Source organism: Phalangium opilio, unplaced genomic scaffold, assembly GCF_054372755.1.
Source record: "Phalangium opilio isolate 3A_F unplaced genomic scaffold, DU_Popi_V2 ptg000009l_1, whole genome shotgun sequence".
NCBI lineage: Eukaryota > Metazoa > Arthropoda > Arachnida > Opiliones > Phalangiidae > Phalangium > Phalangium opilio.
Window position 1 is genome coordinate 8,556,603 of NW_028324146.1, and position 20,120 is coordinate 8,576,722.

Below are 20,120 nucleotides of genomic sequence, written 5' to 3' on the forward strand. Positions count from 1 at the left end.
ATCCATACGGATGCCTCCAACGTGGGGCTGGGTGCAGTTTTGTCACAGATCATTGACGGGAAACGTCATGTTATTCAATACGCGAGTAAGTCGTTGAGCACTGCCGAACGCAGGTACTCGACCACGGAAAGAGAAGTCTTGGGGGTGGTTTTTGCTGTCGAGAAGTTCCGACCTTATGTTGAAGGAACAAAATTCGATGTTTACACCGACCATAGTGCGATCCGCTGGTTGCATAAAGCCCCGGATCCCACTGGAAAATTTTCGAGGTGGAATACTAGGCTGCAAGCCTTTGAATTCAATATCATTCATGTTCCGGGTCGTGATAGCCCCGTGGCAGACGCGCTCTCGCGCATATATGAGGATGATGGACCTCCCACTAATGTGCCACCTATTGAGCACTTAGAAGATTCGTACGCGAAAGGAACGGTCTCGGCTATTGCCGGGGCGAAAATCCAAATAATTTATGACACGCAGGAACTTATATCGGCCCAGAATTCTGATCCAAAATTGGGTCCATTAAAGGATTTTCTAGAAAACGGTTGTTTACCTACTGAGAAAGCAATCCGTGATTATGTAGAAAAGGAAGCCCCTGATTGTGAGGTGAAGAATGAAATTTTATACAAAGATTGTGGGAAACTCTCATCTGATGAATGGGATAGTTTAAGAATTTTGGTTCCCGATTCCTTAAAAACAAAAATTTTGCATATTTGCCATGATTTACCCTCTGCGGGTCATTTTGGGACAAAGAAAACCCTTAATAGAATTAGACGACAGTTTACTTGGGATGGTCTAACGCGTGACGTTATGAAATATTGTAAAAGCTGCAAAATTTGTCAGAAGAACAAACCCTCCAATCAATTACCCGCCGGTTTAATGAAACCGAGTGAAATCGCCGAGCCCTGGGAAGTAATATCTATGGATATCAAGGGTCCTTTCGTGCGAAGTAAGCGTGGGTTTAAATATATCCTGGTTATTACCGATCACCTAACGAAGTGGGTTGAGATTTTCCCCCTCCGTAAAGCAACTACCGGTCCTATTGTTAGACATTTTGGTGGGCGCACCTTGCGTCCCCGCGACCCGGTAACGGGGAAAGTCAAACGCTAATGTCGTTTTGATACCTATTAGTCTGGTAGAATTACTTTTCACCAGTATTTTTTTTATGTGTCCTAGGTTGTACATAGCAGTAATTTACAATTTTTTTTGAATTTTTTGGATGAGCGCTCTTGTAAATAGTCCGTTGAATAATTTTTTTTTATGTTATTGATATGCGAAGGGTGTATTCGGTCTCAAGGGACTTCGACATTAGTCGGGGGGCAATTGTAACAAAAATTAAATAACATTTAAATAATATCCCAAATAACCTAAACATTTATATTCAAACTACAATATTTCGTTACACTTATATATTCAAACTACAATATTTCGTTACACTTAAAGGTTTAGAAAGTTTCCCATTGTAAAATTCAATAGTTTAAAGCTAGTCTTTCGCTATACCCATGTCTACTGAAACATTTGTCATGCTGGACGTGATAATGGCAGGAGATAAGGGTTGGCGCCTAGTTGGGATGGACAGGTCGGGGTTGTGTCCGGAGCCTCCTTTGATCTGTAAATTCTTACTTGAAAAGAAATAGTCGTTGGTAGCTTTTACCTTAATCCTTTGGGAGACTCATAGTCGGGCCTTTTCTTTTCACATGCCCCGAATACATTTATTTTAAAATGGTCAAAGCACCCCTTTTTCTATATTCCGCGTCTTTTCTATATTGGAGAGAGAGAGAGAGTGGCGTCGGTGGTCTGTGGCTACCGCGTCCTATAATTATAGGCCCAGGTACAACTTAGATTTTGACATTTTCTTACCAAGCATTGAGGTTGCCAACAAAAGATTATTGCCAAGATAAAAACTTTAACTTTGTACGCGGTTTACGAGCGTGAGATTGGGATATATTTTCCCGCCAACTGAACTCTACCGCGATTGGCCAGGCTCTGCTACGCCATCAATGTTGATAATGTGATTGGTGAAATGAGAAAGATTAATAAAAGATGGCAGAGACATAAAAGGTGAGACTGGACCCCAAGAACGAGAAGAGAGGTGTGCTTTCTCCGAAGAAGTTCGGGAGCTCTTGACCCGCGACTAAGGAGAAAGGCCATGTCGAGCGCGCTCGGACTGGGAAGTTAATAGAAAAAGGGTAAAGCCCTCTCATCACCTCGCAAGAATAAAAAAAGAGACTCTACGCGAGGAGCGAGAGACTAAAATGCGCGCACCCGCGACTACTGTTCCGGTTACCGCCTCGAAAAACTTCACAGCCGCTACGTCGCGAGATTCAACCACTGGTCAACCAAAGCCTGGCCCATAAACAATATAAAGCCGTAAGGTTGAACTTTTCATAATATATTTAAATTTAAATCGGTTGTCGTAAATTGGCAAAGCATTGGTTTTGTTTTACTGCAAACCAAATGTTCTTTTCTTTAAGGGCCTTAAGCCCACTTGGTAAAGCACCTTTTATTATTTTATTTTAAGGGCCATGAGCCCAGGTGCATATTGATTTAAGAGTAAATAAGCAGTTACTTCATTTTATTTTATTTTACATTCAAGCCTAATGTGCTTTGAATGGGTATGTGTTTCTTTAAGCCTAATGCGCTTCAAAGATGTATAAAATTTAAATCAAGCCTAATGTGCTTAAGATTATTAATGCAATGCTCTACCCAATAGTGAATTGACGCGAGTTACCCGGACCTAAATTTGAGTAGGAACTTTCTTGTAGCCATATTTATATATCTGACCAATTTTAAAATAATAATTAAGCTACAAACTAAAGCAGTTAAGCAAACCAAAACCGAATGTTCAAGTTATTGTTACTGCGCGTCATTTTTGACGTGGTTAATGTAAGTTTTCTACTTCGTAAGTATAACTTTCCCTTATTAGAAATTAATTTATTATAAATTATGTAATATAGTTATGTCAAATTAAATTAAAGTATAAATAGAATTAATTTATCAGGATTCGACTGGGACTTGATAAAACGTTGAAGAAATAATGGGTAAAACGCTAGTTGGCAGTTTTAATCGCTTCATTTCAATTATCGCGGTATCGGACCCCACCATAATCTCTCGCTACGAGTGGAACATCAATAATTAATGCCAAACGAGTCACGCCCTCACGTTTATTCACTTGATAAGACAATATAGGATCTTTAAAAAATTTGCTTCGAGCCGAGAAACATTTCTCGAATCAAATAGTAATTTTCTAAACTTTCACATTGAAAAAAATGTCCACCAACTGCATGTTGCGGTTGGTATAATTTATCCCGTGACAGTTGGTTCACTTTGATTTAAGAGACGACAAACATGCGCGGGTAGCAACTGTTGGGAGCTCGAAAATCAATTATCTCAGTGTATGCTAGAGTCTCGTCGAAGGAAGAATTTGCCTTAAATACACAACGACATTCTTAACATATACCTTGTTACTTCCGTGAAATCTTTAAAGAACTTGCAAAGTGAAATCTAGGGGATTTATATCGTTCTTAATTGATGGGAACGTTTAGCAGGAGAAAATACATATAAAATAAATAAATCCGAAGATGCCTTTTAAAATAACTAAACCACCATGATTAATTATAAAGGACCAGCCCAAACACAAACTGCTTTAGTTAGGAAGCTGAAACTAGTTTTGTAGGGATTATAATTAGTAAATAGAATTTTAGAATGCGTCCCCATCTTGGGGGTCGACTAATCTGCAGGTACTCTGAATGTCTGAAATGCAGTCCACGGTATGAAACCTACTATTTGTAGTATGGAGGTTCGGTTCACATTTACAAATATAAGAAAGCAATTCTAAAATTCATTGCCTAATATACAGTCCAACAAAATTAGAGTTTCAACTCTGAAATCTTTTGACTAAAACGCAGTACTCTGAAATGCAGTCCAAGAAAATTATTAATTACAACTCTGAAATCGGTTGACTAAAATGCAGTACTCTGAAAAGCAGTCCTCAAAAACTATTAATTCCAAATCTGAAATCTTTTGACTAAAACGCAGTACTCTGAAATGCAGTCCTCGAAAACAATTAATTTCAACTCTGAAATCTTTTGACTAAAATGCAGTACTCTGAAATGCAGTCCACGAAAAATATTAATTTCCACTCTGAAATCTTTTGACTAAAATGCAGTACTCTGAAATGCAGTCCTAAAAAATAGTAAACTCAACTCTGAAATCGGTTGACTAAAATGCAGTACTCTGAAATGCAGTCCTCGAAAACAATTAATTTCAACTCTGAAATCTTTTGACTAAATGCAGTACTCTGAAATACAGTCCTAAAAAATCGTAAACTCAACTCTGAAATCTTTTGAATAAAATGCAGTACTCTGAAATGCAGTCCTAAAAAATCGTAAACTCAACTCTGAAATCTTTTGACTAAAACGCAGTACTCTGAAAAGCAGTCCACAAAAACTATTAATTACAACTCTGAAATCTTAAGACTAAAATGCAGTACTCTAAAATGCAGTCCACGAAAATTATTAATTACAACACTGAAATCGGTTGACTAAAATGCAGTACTCTGAAAAGCAGTCCTCAAAAACTATTAATTTCAACTCTGAAATCGGCTGACTAAAACGCAGTACTCTGAAATGCAGTCCTCGAAAACAATTAATTTCAACTCTGAAATCTTTTGACTAGATGCAGTACTCTGAAATACAGTCCTAAAAAATCGTAAACTCAACTCTGAAATCTTTTGACTAAAATGCAGTACTCTGAAATGCAGTCCTAAAAAATCGTAAACTCAACTCTGAAATCTTTTGACTAAAACGCAGTACTCTGAAATGCAGTCCACGAAAACTATTAATTTCAACTCTGAAATCTTTTGAATAAAACGCAGTACTCTGAAAAGCAGTCCACGAAATTTATTAATTACAACTCTGAAATCTTTTGACTAAATGCAGTACTCTGAAATGCAGTCCACGAAAATTATTAATTACAACTCTGAAATCGGTTGACTAAAATGCAGTACTCTGAAAAGCAGTCCTCAAAAACTATTAATTCCAACTCTGAAATCGGTTGACTAAAACGCAGTACTCTGAAATGCAGTCCTCGAAAATTATTAATTTCAACTCTGAAATCTTTTGACTAAAACGCAGTACTCTAAAATGCAGTTCTCGAAAACAATTAATTTCAACTCTGAAATCTTTTGACTAAAACGCAGTACTCTGAAATGCAGTCCACGAAAACTATTAATTTCAACTCTGAAATCTTTTGACTAAAACGCAGTACTCTGAAAAGCAGTCCTAAAAAATCGTAAACTCAACTCTGAAATCTTTTGAATAAAATGCAGTACTCTGAATTGCAGTCCTAAAAAATCGTAAACTCAACTCTGAAATCTTTTGACTAAAACGCAGTACTCTGAAAAGCAGTCCACGAAAACTATTAATTACAACTGCGTTTTAGTCAAAAGATTTCAGAGTTGAGTTTATGATTTTTTAGGACTGCATTTCAGAGTACTGCGTTTTAGTCAAAAGATTTCAGAGTTGAAATTATAATTTTTCGTGGACTGCATTTCAGAGTACTCCGTTTTAGCAGAAGAAAATAGGGGAAGTGGGTAGCTTGGGCAACTTCGCGAGGCGTCCCGTTTACGGATTTTTCGCGCCATTTCCCTCCCCGTGGGGGTGAAGAGAGATAGGATTTTTACGCGCATTAACACACGAGTGACGTAATTCTGTGGACAGTACGGTCCTACGCCTCAGTGAGGCACTCAGGCAGAATGGCAGAGGCTGGAATCGAGTGGTAAGTACTAAATTCATAACTTATTTTAAAATATGTCTTTATTTTTAAATACAATGGTATTTCTAAGTTTCAGGGAAAAAATTAACTTGTCCGAAATTTTAAACTGTGATAGGGAAGAGTTCAAAGTAATAAAGTTGTATCCAAGTTGTTGTAGTTTGATTTTTAACATTGGGATTGGTTTGGGTAGATCTTGCTTTTCCTTTCAACACAGCCTGAGTTTTCTTATCGGTAGTTTCCTTGTACGTTAAATCACACTGCGTACTCTTAACGACATTCATTTTATTAAATAACCGAATTTTCGTCCTTAATTAAACCAATATCCGCATTAACCCGTTGCCTGACGTAACCCTAACTCAAACTGAAGCACAGCAGAAATATAAGCAGACTACACAAGTTAGTTCCACAGTTCGCTACATGGTGGCGTTCGCAATGAAATCTGGTACTATTTTATGCTTCGCGCCGATTGGCCAGATTCAAATTTTAAGGGTGGTAGGGGAATCGACCATTGTAAGTGAGAATCACTGGACGACTTGTATGGCTCAAGGCTACGGCTACCCACTTCCCCTATTTTCTTCTGGTTTTAGTCAAAAGATTTCAGAGTTGTAATTAATAATTTTCGAGGACTAGCTGCTTTTAAGAGTACTGCGTTTTAGTCAAAAGATTTCAGAGTTGAAATTATGGTTTTTCGTGGACTGCATTTCAGAGTACTGCATTTTAGTCAACCGATTTCAGAGTTGTAATTAATAATTATCGTGGACTGCTTTTCAGAGTACTGCGTTTTAGTCAAAAGATTTCAGAGTTGAAATTAATAGTTTTCGTGGACTGCATTTCAGAGTACTGCGTTATAGTCAAAAGATTTCAGAGTTGAGTTTACGATTTTTTAGGACTGCATTTCAGAGTACTGCGTTTCAGTCAAAAGATTCCAGATTTGAAATTATGATTTTTCGTGGACTGCATTTCAGAGTACTGCATTTTAGTCAACCGATTTCAGAGTTGTAATTAATAATTTTCGTGGACTGCTTTTCAGAGTACTGCGTTTTAGTCAAAAGATTTCAGAGTTGAAATTAATAGTTTTCGTGGACTGCATTTCAGAGTACTGCGTTTTAGTCAAATGATTTCAGAGTTGAAATTATGATTTTTAGGTCTGCATTTCAGAGTACTGCATTTTAGTCAAAAGATTTCAGAGTTCAAATTAATAGTTTTCGTGGACTACATTTCAGAGTACTGCGTTTTAGTCAAAAGATTTCAGAGTTGAGTTTATGATTTTTTAGGACCGCATTTCAGAGTACAGCATTTTAGTCAAAAGATTTCTGAGTTGAAATGAATTGTTTTCGAGGACTGCATTTCAGAGTACTCCGTTTTAGTCAAAAGATTTCAGAGTTGAAATTAATAATTTTCGAGGACTGCATTTCAGAGTACTGCATTTTAGTCAACCGATTTCAGAGTTGAGTTTACGATTTTTTAGGACTGCATTTCAGAGCACTGCATTTTAGTCAAAAGATTTCAGAGTTGTAATTAATAATTTTCGAGGACTGCATTTCAGAGTACTACATTTTAGTCAACCGATTTCAGAGTTGTAATTAATAATTTTCGATGACTAGCTGCTTTTCAGAGTACTGCGTTTTAGTCTAGAGATTTCAGAGTTGAAATTATGATTTTTCATGGACTGCATTTCAGAGTACTGCATTTTAGTCAACCGATTTCAGAGTTGTAATTATTAATTTTCGTGGACTGCATTTCAGAGTACTGCGTTTTAGTCAAAAGATTTCAGAGTTAAGTTTACGATTTTTTAGGACTGCATTTCAGAGTACTGCATTTTAGTCAAAAGATTTCAGAGTTGTAATTAATAATTTTCGAGGACCGCATTTCAGAGTACTGCGTTTTAGTCAAAAGATTTCAGAGTTGAAATTAACAATTTTCGAGGACTGCATTTCAGAGTACTGCATTTTAGCCAACCGATTTCAGAGTTGTAATTAATAAGTTTCGTGGACTGCTTTTCAGAGTACTTCAGAGTACTTCAGAGTACTGCATTTTAGTCAACCGATTTCAGAGTTGTAATTAATAATTTTCTTGGACTGCATTTCAGAGTAATGCGTTTTAGTCAAAAGATTTCAGAGTTGAAACTCTAATTTTGTTGGACTGAATGTTAGGCAATGAATTTTAGAATTGCTTTCTCATATTTGTAAATGTGAACCGAACCTGCAAACTACAAATAGTAGGTTCCCTACCGTGGACTGCATTTCAGACATTCAGAGTACCTGCAGATTAGTCGACCCCCCATCTTGTAAAAATGGCGGACAATATGTAAACAAAACTTTCCTTACGGGATAATGTTGATTCTACGTTTTAGTTTATAATACTGGATTTATGGGTTTGGGGTTCAATATGTCGCCATCTGTTGAAAATGGCGATCTAGATAACATTGAAAATACATTGCCTTTTGTAAGTTTTAGCTGCCGTTTCAAAGTATGTTTAGTTGGTCAGCCTTTGGAAATAGAAATTCATAATAATTTTTGTCTGAAAAATAACCTTCATGAAAACTAAATAATTTAAAATCCATAATAAGTAGCGTCTACTATATATTTTTTGTGGCCCTTTGAGACGATTTATTGAATGTGGCTCGTTTGTAGTTCGCCAGAATACAAGAGGCGGGGCTCCTTACATTAAGGAATGACAAATACGTTCCTGGCTATAAACTTGGAGTAATTGTTAATATTAAGTTACGAGGGAGGCTAGTTGATAACTGTGGCGTGTCAACTCGAGTCTAATGGTTCTACCGAATTCTATTAAGGATGGGGGGGGGGTTGTCTATATAGAGAGAGCGTGGGAACCAAGGACCGTTGTGGAGCGCGACTCCAGCCGTCGAAGCGAACTCTTCCAGCGCTTATTTTCCAATTATTAATGTCTTAGCTACACTCTTTCAACTTTAACAATTAAGTCCAGCGGCCCACACACGCCAGCAGAATACTTTAAAGGAACAGTCTCATATCAGAAAGAAACTGTTCCCTTGTTTTTTTTTTTGGAAAAGAACAGTTTGAATTTCTAACGCTTCACTCGATTTGTGTGTATTCAAATTAAATGCAAGTAGTACTTTGAAACACATTCCGATTGTAAGATTCGGTTCTCCTTGCTTTTACATATTAAAGCACGTTATTGCCACTACATTCTTAATCTTACGAAGTTTTACAATATAGATTCTAACCGAGGGGCTGCTATCTCTCTCTAGAAGATGTACACCTGATTTCAGATTCATGAATTCCTTCATTTTCAACCCTGTGAATTCATGATTCTCTACTGAATACAGAATTCTTAGAGAGAATTCAAGAAATTTTTCAATGTTTTAGATGACATCACGCAAGTAAAAATGAATTCACATCCGAATTTATAGATTTTTTTAGTGAATTCACGGAATTCGAGTATGAATTCGTAAATGTTTAAGTGAATTCAGGGAATTTTCTGAATTCATCAATGCTTTAGATGAATTCACTAAATTAAAAAGAGATCTCACTGAATTTATCTGCGATTTCGTAAATTTTGAAGCGAATTGACGAAATTCATCAGTGAATTTGTTGATTTTGAAGTGAGTTCACGGAATTCAACGAATTTCTCTGTGACATTCCAGTACTCAAATGTTTTAAGAGAATTTTCGGTAAATAATTTAGCGATGGACTTGTCAAGTTACGAGTCCCTGTATACCAATTACGGGTAAAAGCTTTAGAAATGAAATGTGTGTACACGGCTGTACCTTTGACTGTACTAAAAGGATTACACGTAAAAGTGAAATCCCTGCCCTTTGCAGTGGCATGAGTTAATAATATGTTAGCTCCCTAAATTATATTAGGGAGCTAACATATTATTAACTCATGGCAGTGGTTAATTAAATGATGACTTTACTAGTCATCGGTGTATAGGGACTGGTCCCTCGATAAGTTATTTAAGAATACTTTTACTGTAAGGTCTGGTTAATATCACAAACATATTTTTATGAGGAAGGGCTCCTGATAGAACTTGTTTGTGAGCTTTCTACATTGCGACCGTTTGAAAAATTTTTATCTGGAGTGGTAACCATGTTAACAGAAAGGATTATTTTTTTGTTTTTGCTACCCGTTTTATTTATATGCTTACCAATAAATGCTATATTTTTTAAGACCCTTGAACAGTATATGTTATATTTATTAAGACCCTGGAACAAGGTCCTTCTCTAATATATTGATTTTATTACAGGTTAGGTTAGCTTAGCTTCTGCTCGGTTCGATTACAATAGAGACTTGCTAGTAAACTTGTAATTTGACCATCGGAGTGTCAATATTTATATTGGAAAGTGTATTGATAGACTAAGCATTAGAACAAGGATGTTTAAAAAAACCAAAAGACAAAATCTTTAATTCCGCCTGTAAAAACGGCATTAAAAATATATCGTTAAATAGCATTTAAAATTTTAAGATCATAGAATCGCCACATTTTGGCTCTACTCTGTTCAACAGTATTCGGTTGTATGGGACATACGGTCCAATGGGCCAGGAGCGGTGTTTCCACCTAGTAAATTTTATGGTGTTAAGGCAATTTTAGTTCAAAACTGTATTTCAAAAAAAACCCATAGAAAAATCATGATTAAGAAACAAACTGAAAAAGGTTGGATGAAAGTGTCATATGACCAATAAGACACACAGCAAGAAGGTATAGGCATAATACTAAATTGGAAGAAAGTGCTTTTAAAATTAGTTCTATCCCTTAATACTAACCTGTTTGGTAAATGAAGACCGAAAAAAATTAATAGTCGCGAACAACAAGTAAGAACAACATTTAACAAGACGACCCAAGGGCTCGATATAGTAGCCACATCGTACCGTACTTAACAGGCGTACAGAAAATTTGACTAAATAGCCCCTCGATGAGCTACTGTTTTAAAATTATTACTGATTTTTTTCACTTCAGTTATAATTATAGTGTGATACGAACGGAAAACGTGAGTGAGTACCCCACGATGTGCATCCATTAACAGTAATGGTAAAACGATTTACCCGAAAAAAAGGCTGAAGTACTGAAGATCAGAGTGAATAGCCCCTCGATGCCCTAACAAAAAATCATAACCCTTAATCCTTACTTCAATAAATTTAGTCATGTTATACTTGTAATATCTGGGGCTCCAAGCTAGTACCTTCTTTTAAAACTCTTCTCGATTTATAGAAAATACACGTAACTTCTAATAGTAAACACCACCTTAAAACCGTTCTAAATATAACGTAGGTATATACTTCCTTTTGATTTATAAATATTCCTCTTGATTTCTTTGAATTTTGAAATAGAGGAGCAGGATAAAAAGCGTGAAACCCTTATTGTCGACGGGTGACATGAATTTTAAAGGGAGTATTAAACCTCGACTTTAAATTAAGGCAATACCATAATGCTCTCTCTCGCTTTAAATTTATCGAGCAAAAAAAAAACACAATTCGAGTAAAACACAATTCTCAATGTTTAACTTTACTAGTACAAATAAATCTAATTCTTAAACTTGCTGTTAAAATACACTAACGAAAAATATCACCTCACCACAATTTTCTCCCATTCATTCTCCCTTCAATGACGAACGAAAAATTTTATACTACCAAAGGCATTTACCGTGGGACACTACAATGCCGCCAGGGCAGGCCAAACTAAGAGCCTCATCGTAGATGTACATCATAAGATGTGGCTAAGAAATCGCGAATGACTGGGCATCACCCCAATGGCTTTCGAGACATCTGCACGTTTACAAATATTAGAAAATAAGGTCTTCCAAAAGCAGGTTCGAGTATTTATCGAGCCTTAATCTGATACTCGAAACTTCTTCGAGTCTCAGAAAATATCTTATGGAGTACTCGAGTCTTATTGAGTACTCGCACAGCACTAAATAAAACACGTCGAAACACGCGTCTCGTTAAAATATCAGGTCATTTGGATCAATAGGACCAAGGATCTGACCAAAAATCTACCTCCTCCCTTAGAAACTTGCTTTAATTTTCGGTTCCTTTGATTTTTTTCAAAAGTCGGGCTTATACTTGTAAATCGAATCTTTGAACGGGCTTCTATAGCGTGAGCAGCTTGCGTCGTCGAGTGCGTGATCGAGTGAGCTATTGTCAAAATAAAAACACTGAACAATACTTTTAATGATTTAAACTGGGCCCAGTGGTATTTATACTCTATCGTTTGAAAAAATATCTCATCGAAAAGATGAATACACGAAAAAAATAATGAATACCAAAGAATTCATTGCGGAATTCAGTGAATTCGTGCGCATTCTTAAAGAATTCGAGCTCATTTTTCTGAATTCAAATGAATTCATGCTAATTGTCGCGAATACAATTGAATTCATTGACACTGTTGGGAATACGCTGGAATTCATATGAATTCACAAAATTATTTCGGAGAATTCAGTAAATTTGCCAAAGATTTTTTTGAATTCATAAAGTTTGATCAGGAATTTCGCATGAATTCATGAAATGTTTTGGGAATTCACTTGAATTCAAAGGGCAATTCTTGATTCGTTTGAATTCACTTGAATACATGGAATATTTCGTGGAATTCAGAAGTTTGTTTTTGGAATTCACATGGAATTCAGCCAGTGATGTACACCGAATTCACGAGTTAGAAGCCCCTCGATTCTAACCAAGCACTAGTTGTATTTTGGAACGCTTCTTAAAGTCACTCCAATGTTCACTGCTCCTTTCTTTTATATATTATGTCGTGATAAAACCACTAAATACTTAATCTTTCCTAATTTTAATACTAAGACGGAGAAGTACGCAATTATAGTAATGATCCAGCAATTATCTAATAATCCTAAGCTTATAGGGAAAAACTGGGCTATTACTTTGTAGATTCTAAAACCCCAAGCTCACTGTGTTTCAATCGAATAATTATATTTTTAGCTCCCTCTTTCGAATTACAAAGTCTTAACATTTATAATTTAATCCACGATTAAGAGGGTGATTATTTTAATTAATAATGAGATTTGCTCTTTAAGATGTCTCGCCACCGTCTCTTAATATTGTTTCGCTTAAATTAATAGCTTTAATTACGCTAGTCTGACGTGGGCGTTTAGCTTATGACTAACCAATGAAACCAAAGTAAACGACATGTAAAAAGTTCTAACAAAATACAGTATTATATGCATTTGTACGCGTTAACTCGATCTCGTTAAACGCTATTATGCTTATTTGATTTTACTTAATAATTTTTGAAGGATCAAAGTTTCTAAGTTTTTTTTTTTTTTTTTTGCTCCGTCTATTTATTGTCGAGCTAGGGCCTTGAAAGGCCATTCAGCTCCAAAAAACCAAATATCAATAAATGAATAAATGTACAAGTGGTTGAAATACAAAATTTACATTATGAACATTAAATTATTATTATTAACATTATGAATAAATGACTAGGGGAGGTAATTTTGTGTTCCTTAAGGGATTAAAGGCGAAGATGGGGTTTTAATTTAAGTTTAAATTGACTAACTGAGGTTGCTGATACTATCTGGTCAGGAAGAGAATTCCACAGAGGGACAGTGCGTCGGAAAAAGGAGTCGCGCAATAAGTTAGTGCGAGAAGGACGGGGGAAAAGCATTCGACTGTGGCCCCTTGTGCCCTTACTATGAGTGCGAAAAGCAAAGTAGGGTTGGGTGGGTAGGCTTAAAATTTTGAAATTAGATCTAAATAAGAGCGACGAAGGGAGAGGGGGGACCAACCTAATGTTGTAAGTCTTAGTTCCCGTGATTTATGTCGTAAAGAATGGGGGATACGGGAAGCTCTTCCCTGGACATTATCGAGCGCAGAGACATCCCGAATAGCATGAGGGTTCCAAATCTGGCTACCAAATTCAAGGACAGGACGGACATAACACTGAAATAGTCGTGTTAAAGTGGCTGGGGAAATACCTGGGAAGTTTGCCTTTATAACGGATAAAAGACCATTTGCGCGCCCACAGGTTCTTAAAATATGAGAGCGAAAGGAAAGATTATGGGCAATGATTAGACCCAGATCGCGACATTCATTAACTCTTGTAATATTGTTACCGTTAAGGTAATAAGGTGAGGGGGAATTAGTGTCAACGGGGTGACGCTGCAGAACTAGGACCTGAGATTTATCGCTATTGAAATTGAGTCCGTTTAGAGCTGACCAAACCTCAAGAGACTGTAGGTCTTGTTGAAGAAGGGCCAGGTAAGAGTTAATCACTCGGTAAAGTTTAAGATCATCCGCGTAAAGCCGAGGGGAGGAGGACAAGGAATTAGGTAAGTCATTGATATACAAAACAAAAAGTAAAGGGCCTAAAACACTGCCTTGCGGAACCCCACTAAGGACCGGGAGATAGTCGCTCAAGGTCTGGCCAACCCTTACAGCCTGAGTCCTACCAAGTAGATAACTTTCTACCCAACTGATAATATTTTGATGAAGGCCATAGGACTTAAGTTTGGATAAGAGACGGGAGTGTGGGACGGAGTCGAATGCTTTCGCAATGTCCAAGTAAATAATGTCAACCCGTTTTCCAGCGTCAAGGGCGTTAATGTAGCGAACGGAATTGTTTAGAAATACGGCAACTTTGGAAACTTCTGAGTCTTATTTTAGTTACATATTATAGGTTATATCATAAGTTTATAATGCCTGTAAGTAGAGAAATGGCTGCTACTCCTATGGCAATAGTGTTTGTCTGGCTCCCTTTAATGAAACCATACTCTCTCCGTATCATTTATCACCTCAACTTCAATACAAAATTGTACTGCCTAGCCTAGCGTTTCTTTTATCCCTTTTAGAATGTTTCAGGACTGAAACCACTTCTATCTCACCAGAGAGAGAGAGAGGGTTTTGGGGTTGCTTAAGTAAAATTCGTTCCCCCCAATGCCTGCTTATACGAAACGTAAAAATCTCCTTTATTACATTGGATGATTTTTTATCATGTGACCCATTTAGTAATCGTCTCGACCGCTTGGTGGCTGCACCGCGACAGAAATTTCAAAATTTTCTTACTTCGGATCTTAGCGCTATACGAGTTCTGACGTCACAATAGCCTGCAGAAGATTTCCAGTTGTAACCCGTATTTGTGTACTTAGAGGCATGATAAACATCATAACTTTGAATGCCCAATATTTAAAAAGAAAAACCATAAACGTTTATTGGACAAATACATTGATTAAATTTCACTTGATTTCTACAATTATATTAAATATATTTGAGTCACAATACAAAAGTTGATGTTGAGTCCATAGACCGGGTAAAATTATATTATACAAAAATTACATTTTAGAGCGTCAAATACACAAACTTTAATTTTATTCGAATGCGAAATATTTTTTCAATTGCCTGAATAACATTTTATTTAAGCAAATGATGTTCCATTTCCTAATAAATATATAAAAAGGACTTGGTTTGCCCAAGCCTTAAAAACAAAATGATAAGAGTTTTTCCAGTTGACTGAAGCGCTGATATTTTTTTTCCATATAATTTTAAAGACAATCCGTATTTTACTACTCTTTAGAATTTAATTCAATCTCCTGATTTTACTGGTAATGGATTTATTTCCTATAAATTAATTGAAATAAAAAATTACTTATCTCAGATTTTTCAACAACAATTACATTTTCCTAAAACATTTTATCATGAAATTTATTTTTTTTTCAAGGCAGAAGGGGTTTAACTTTCAAATAATTCTCTAATTAAAAACATATTATAAGCGGTCCATTCGACTACAAAAGGGAGGACTTTTATAACCTTTAATATACTTGAGAAAGGGTTTTGTTTCTTCTTTATGCACAGGCACAATTATTGGATGGTTTAGGGAAGATTTTAGAAGTGTTGGTTGAGTTGCATAAAGCAACACAGGGTAGCTTAGTTAATTCATCATAATGGTGAAACAAAGAGAGTAAAGCACACATGAATTAAAATAGTTTTGTAGTTGGGGGTCAAAGATGACTAGAAATCAAACTTTAGTAGCCAAAGAATATTTATTTTCAAGATACCTGGGTTAATTACAGTTGAATAGTCATGTAATCCATAAGATCCAATATTTTTATTGTTTAACTTGAGGTACGAAATAGAAAAGTTCGTGTTTATGAAAACTTCTTGTGTTTGAAACCTTTCGAGAGGAAAATCCTCAGAAAATAGAAAAGAATGTGTCAATTAGATTAAATTTACACGATATCCCTTAAAAATAAATTTCATGATAAAATGTTTTAGGAAAATGTAATTGTTGTTGAAAAATCTGAGATGAGTAATTTTTTATTTCAATTAATTTATAGGAAATAAATCCATTACCAGTAAAATCAGGAGACTGAATTAAATTCTAAAGAGTAGTAAAATACGGATTGTCTTTAAAATTATATGGAAAAAAAATATCAGCGCTTCAGTCAACTGGAAAAACTCTTATCATTTTGTTTTTAAGGCTTGGGCAAACCAAGTCCTTTTTATATAATATCTGTTCCTTCAGTCTTTATTCGTATTAATCTATTATAAATAATCTTTTGCCTCTAAAACGTCATTCATTCGAGGATTCAGTAAGATGTTCGTGATCATATTGGCTCAAACCAAGTGTCAGTCATAATTTTATGGGAAAGTTTAAATAATTTGGTAGGCGATTGGCAACTTAATTCACCATTGATAGGCTAGTGGTAAATTAACTCACCATTGGTACGCGTCTGCTAAACTAAAGAAGTGGATAAATAAAATATTTGAATTAATGTCAGGACACTGGTTACCCTTAAATATGTCCTTCAAAGGTTTTACAATCACCCATTACATAGACTCACCATGGATTAAGTAACGGATAGCGTTAGTTTATCCATGGACTCACTCAATAGTCTGCCTAAGTTAGGCAACTTTAGCCTTGGTCAAAACAAACATCTAAAATATAAATTAAAAGGTATCTTTAGTAAAAAATTTCAACCGAGACACATAATTAAACGAAAATTAGACCCGCCAGTGAAGTTTTGAATAAATATAGTGTTATATTTATTAAAAAACATAGAGTTAAAGTTTCAAGGCGGTGAAATGGCAAATTAGCATCGTCAATTGTAGAGTAATGAGCATTTAGCGTCGTCTGCTGTAGAGTAATCCTTGGAGGTAATTAATTTTTAATTAAATTAACATACTTAGACTTAATTAACTTTGATGAAACCTGAAAAAGGCACACCTTGAATTGTTACTTGTTAAATTGAAAGTATTCCGAGGACAACTGACTCCCCCTCCAATTTGGTTTTTAAACTGGTCCAGGCAATTTTTAAACTGGTATTTACCCTGTGCTACCGCCATATTTCCCACGCTGGGTGGCACCGTGGCCAGTTATTTTAATTAAAATACCTAGGCCACTGGTCCAGTTTTAAAAAAATCCTTATTTCCCACACTGATTAATCTATCCTTCAAGCTTTTACAATCACCCATTGCATTATACTCACCATGGATTAACTAAGGGATAGCGTTAGTTAATCCATGGACTCACTAATCTGCCTAAGGCAACTTAAGCCTTGGTCGAAACTAACATCTAAAATATAAATAAAAGAAGGTATCTTAAGTAAAGAATTTCAACCGAGACACAAAATTGAAAAAAAGTTAGACCCACCAGTGAAGTTTTTAAAAATTTTAGAGTTATAGTTATTGAAAAATATCAAGTTAAAGTTTCAAGGCGGTGAAATGGCAATTTAGCGTCGTCTACTGTAGAACAATTAGCGTCGTCTGCTGTAGAGTAATCTTTTGAGGTACTTGCATTTTTAATTAAATTAACATACTTAGACTTAATTAATTTTGATGAAACTTGAAAAAGGCACACCTTGAATAGTTACTTGTTAATTTAAAAGTATTCCGAAACATAACTTCGCTTTAGTTTTTAAATGATTCGATGTGCTGGAGCACCAAAAACCCCATGTTATTCCTATGGGGGAAATCGGCAAAAATCTGTGAATTTTCATTTAACATTACGGGAGGGTGTGGGATCTTATCTAGAAGGGCCTACCGGCCCTCTAGAATATTGTGCCAGAATATTTGATTTTTTTTTTCACAAATGTTAGTCTGGATAATTTTTTTGTGGTTTGCAACTAAAACAACGGGCCCCACGTATTTTGCGCTAATTATTAAGCATAGGTTCCCCTAAAATTTCTTCTATTTTCTAATAAAAACAAATAATCAGTGTATAGTTATCCTTTAAAAAATAGTATCAAGGACTTATGTTATTTAATAAAAATCCCATTTTAATTTTATAATTATTTTTGAAGGTCTGTCAATATCTCAAGAAGCACCAACATTCATCCAAGAACCGCCGGTGACGGTGGACTTTGCGAACTCGACGGGAGCGGTCATTCCGTGTTCGGCTCGGGGAGATCCGGCTCCGGTCATCAGTTGGATCGTGGCGGAAGGAACGGCCAGTTACTCGAAGCAAGCGGCCATCGACGTCCCCGGACTAAGACACGTCAGGCAAGATGGAGCCTTGGTCTTCCAACCTTTCAACTCCGATAACTACAAACAAGAAGTTCATTCGGCCACCTACAGGTGTCTCGCTTACAATTCCGTCGGGGTCACTGGAAGCCGGAATGTTCGAGTCAGAGGAGGTAAGAACAATTTTGACTTAATTGCGTTCGCGAAAGATGTCACAATTACCGTAACTGTAATTTAAAGACCATCATAAAATATTAGAGCCAAGTATAGTAGGAAGTTTACGATAAACACCAAGCTCGAAGTCTTGAACTCTTCTTACTCACTACTTTTCCCTTGTTTCCCACGGGAAAAAATTTTTCCTTGAATAATAGACGACCCTTAATTTTTTTACTGAGACAATTTTTGTTATAAATGTTTGCCATTGGAATCTCTGACGTTTTACTTCTGGCATTTGGTTTTCTGTATGGTTTGTTAATATCTGCACCGCGGATATTGAATACTCCAAATCGAATATTACATGCAGGGAAAGAGATTTCCAGGGCAATCCTAAATACTGGATAATTTCAATCACGCCTGAGATACCGCTAGATACATGGCCGAGTTTACTAGAATTTCACACGCATTGAGTTTGGGCTGCCTGAAGTTCTGTCTCGTGGCGTGAGGGAAATATCTCCAAAATCTTCGAAGTGCTCATAAAAATTTCGTGATTTCTACTTTGGTTTCGTCTCAGAGGGGTTTTGTCTGATATTTGTGACTTCCTCAGAAATTTATTGGTTTCGTGCTTTCGAATGTCAAAGCTTAGTCTAATTTACTGCGAAATAGAAAGTGTAAGCCCAGTTCACAATAAGCTCTCATTTATCCATACACACAGGTCTTATATTAGTTTCCAATATGTATAAATTTTCGGGGTCGATGAACCCCTTTATTACATTGTTATGAAAGGGAGGGGGAGATTTGAACGCTTATTGTAACAAAATAATTGTTTATCTTTCTCCACACGCACACGTGACACGCACGAAAGAAAGATATCAAGCAATCAAGCCTTTATGAATGGCGTAGGGGCTGTGGGGAGAAGTAGAAGAGACGCTGTTCTATAGTTGTTTGCTCGATAGTTTGTTAAGGATCTTGCTAATTATATTAATATTGGGTTTGTCATAAAAAATTGCTATTCTCCGTCAGCCCTTCTCGGGTGTCATATTATTTGTTGAGGCGTTGTGCCAAGATAGATCCCACTCCGGAAAAAAGATGTTGCTTGGCGGCAGATGTTGTTTCATTTAGGGGCGGTGAAGGCTAGAAGCATAAGTTTATAAGATAGGTTACATAAATATGACACTTCCTTTACTTCGTAATGCTAGAGACTTACAACTATAGGGTGTTTCCGCGAGAGTATAAAGGGAGAAGAAATAGGGGCGAAAACCGGTTTTCAGGGGATGTCAACATGGCGTCCTAACGTGGCCAGAGCGGGCAGCCGGCAAGGGGAGAGGAAAGGGCGTAGGTAACTTGACGTCACGCGCAAAGACCCTATAGCTACCTTGTGAACGACGCGAGAATTGACTACACTCAGTTTTGCAGTTCATCTTCGTATTTAGTCTGTACTAAGCCCTTGACTGGTCCTCACAAGGAATCGATCTTTACGAGAATGTATGACGTTTCATCTACGTCACTTCATGACCAGTTCTCAGTAACCACTGGGAAACTTATGGAACTAATCTTATGAACTTCTGCTAGAACCAAGTCTTAAAGAGGAAAAATCGATACGTATCCCCGACTTGACGGCTCGAATTCCGGTGAACAAGAACCCTTGATTATGTTATTATCTAGTAATCAGTAATAAAAACCCAATACATCAGCTAAGGGAATAGAAATAGCTGTTTCAGCGTTATAGGGTCATGTATGATGCTGTAAAATGTTTTGTTTGAATTCGGAACTTCGAAATTGACTAATCCAAACAACTGCGTTGATTAC

General features: G+C 36.3%; 1 protein-coding gene across 5 annotated transcripts in view; it reads left to right on the forward strand.

The window, feature by feature from the left end:
• LOC149713674 (cell adhesion molecule Dscam1-like) overlaps nt 1-20,120 on the forward strand; it is a 216,384-nt gene that overhangs the window by 78,896 nt on the left and 117,368 nt on the right. For all 5 annotated transcript variants that reach the window (XM_089849059.1, XM_089849063.1, XM_089849064.1 and 2 more), the window contains exon 2: nt 17,996-18,328. In XM_089849059.1, the coding sequence (XP_089705185.1) occupies nt 17,996-18,328 (333 nt within the window). The remainder of the gene's footprint in view (nt 1-17,995; nt 18,329-20,120) is intronic.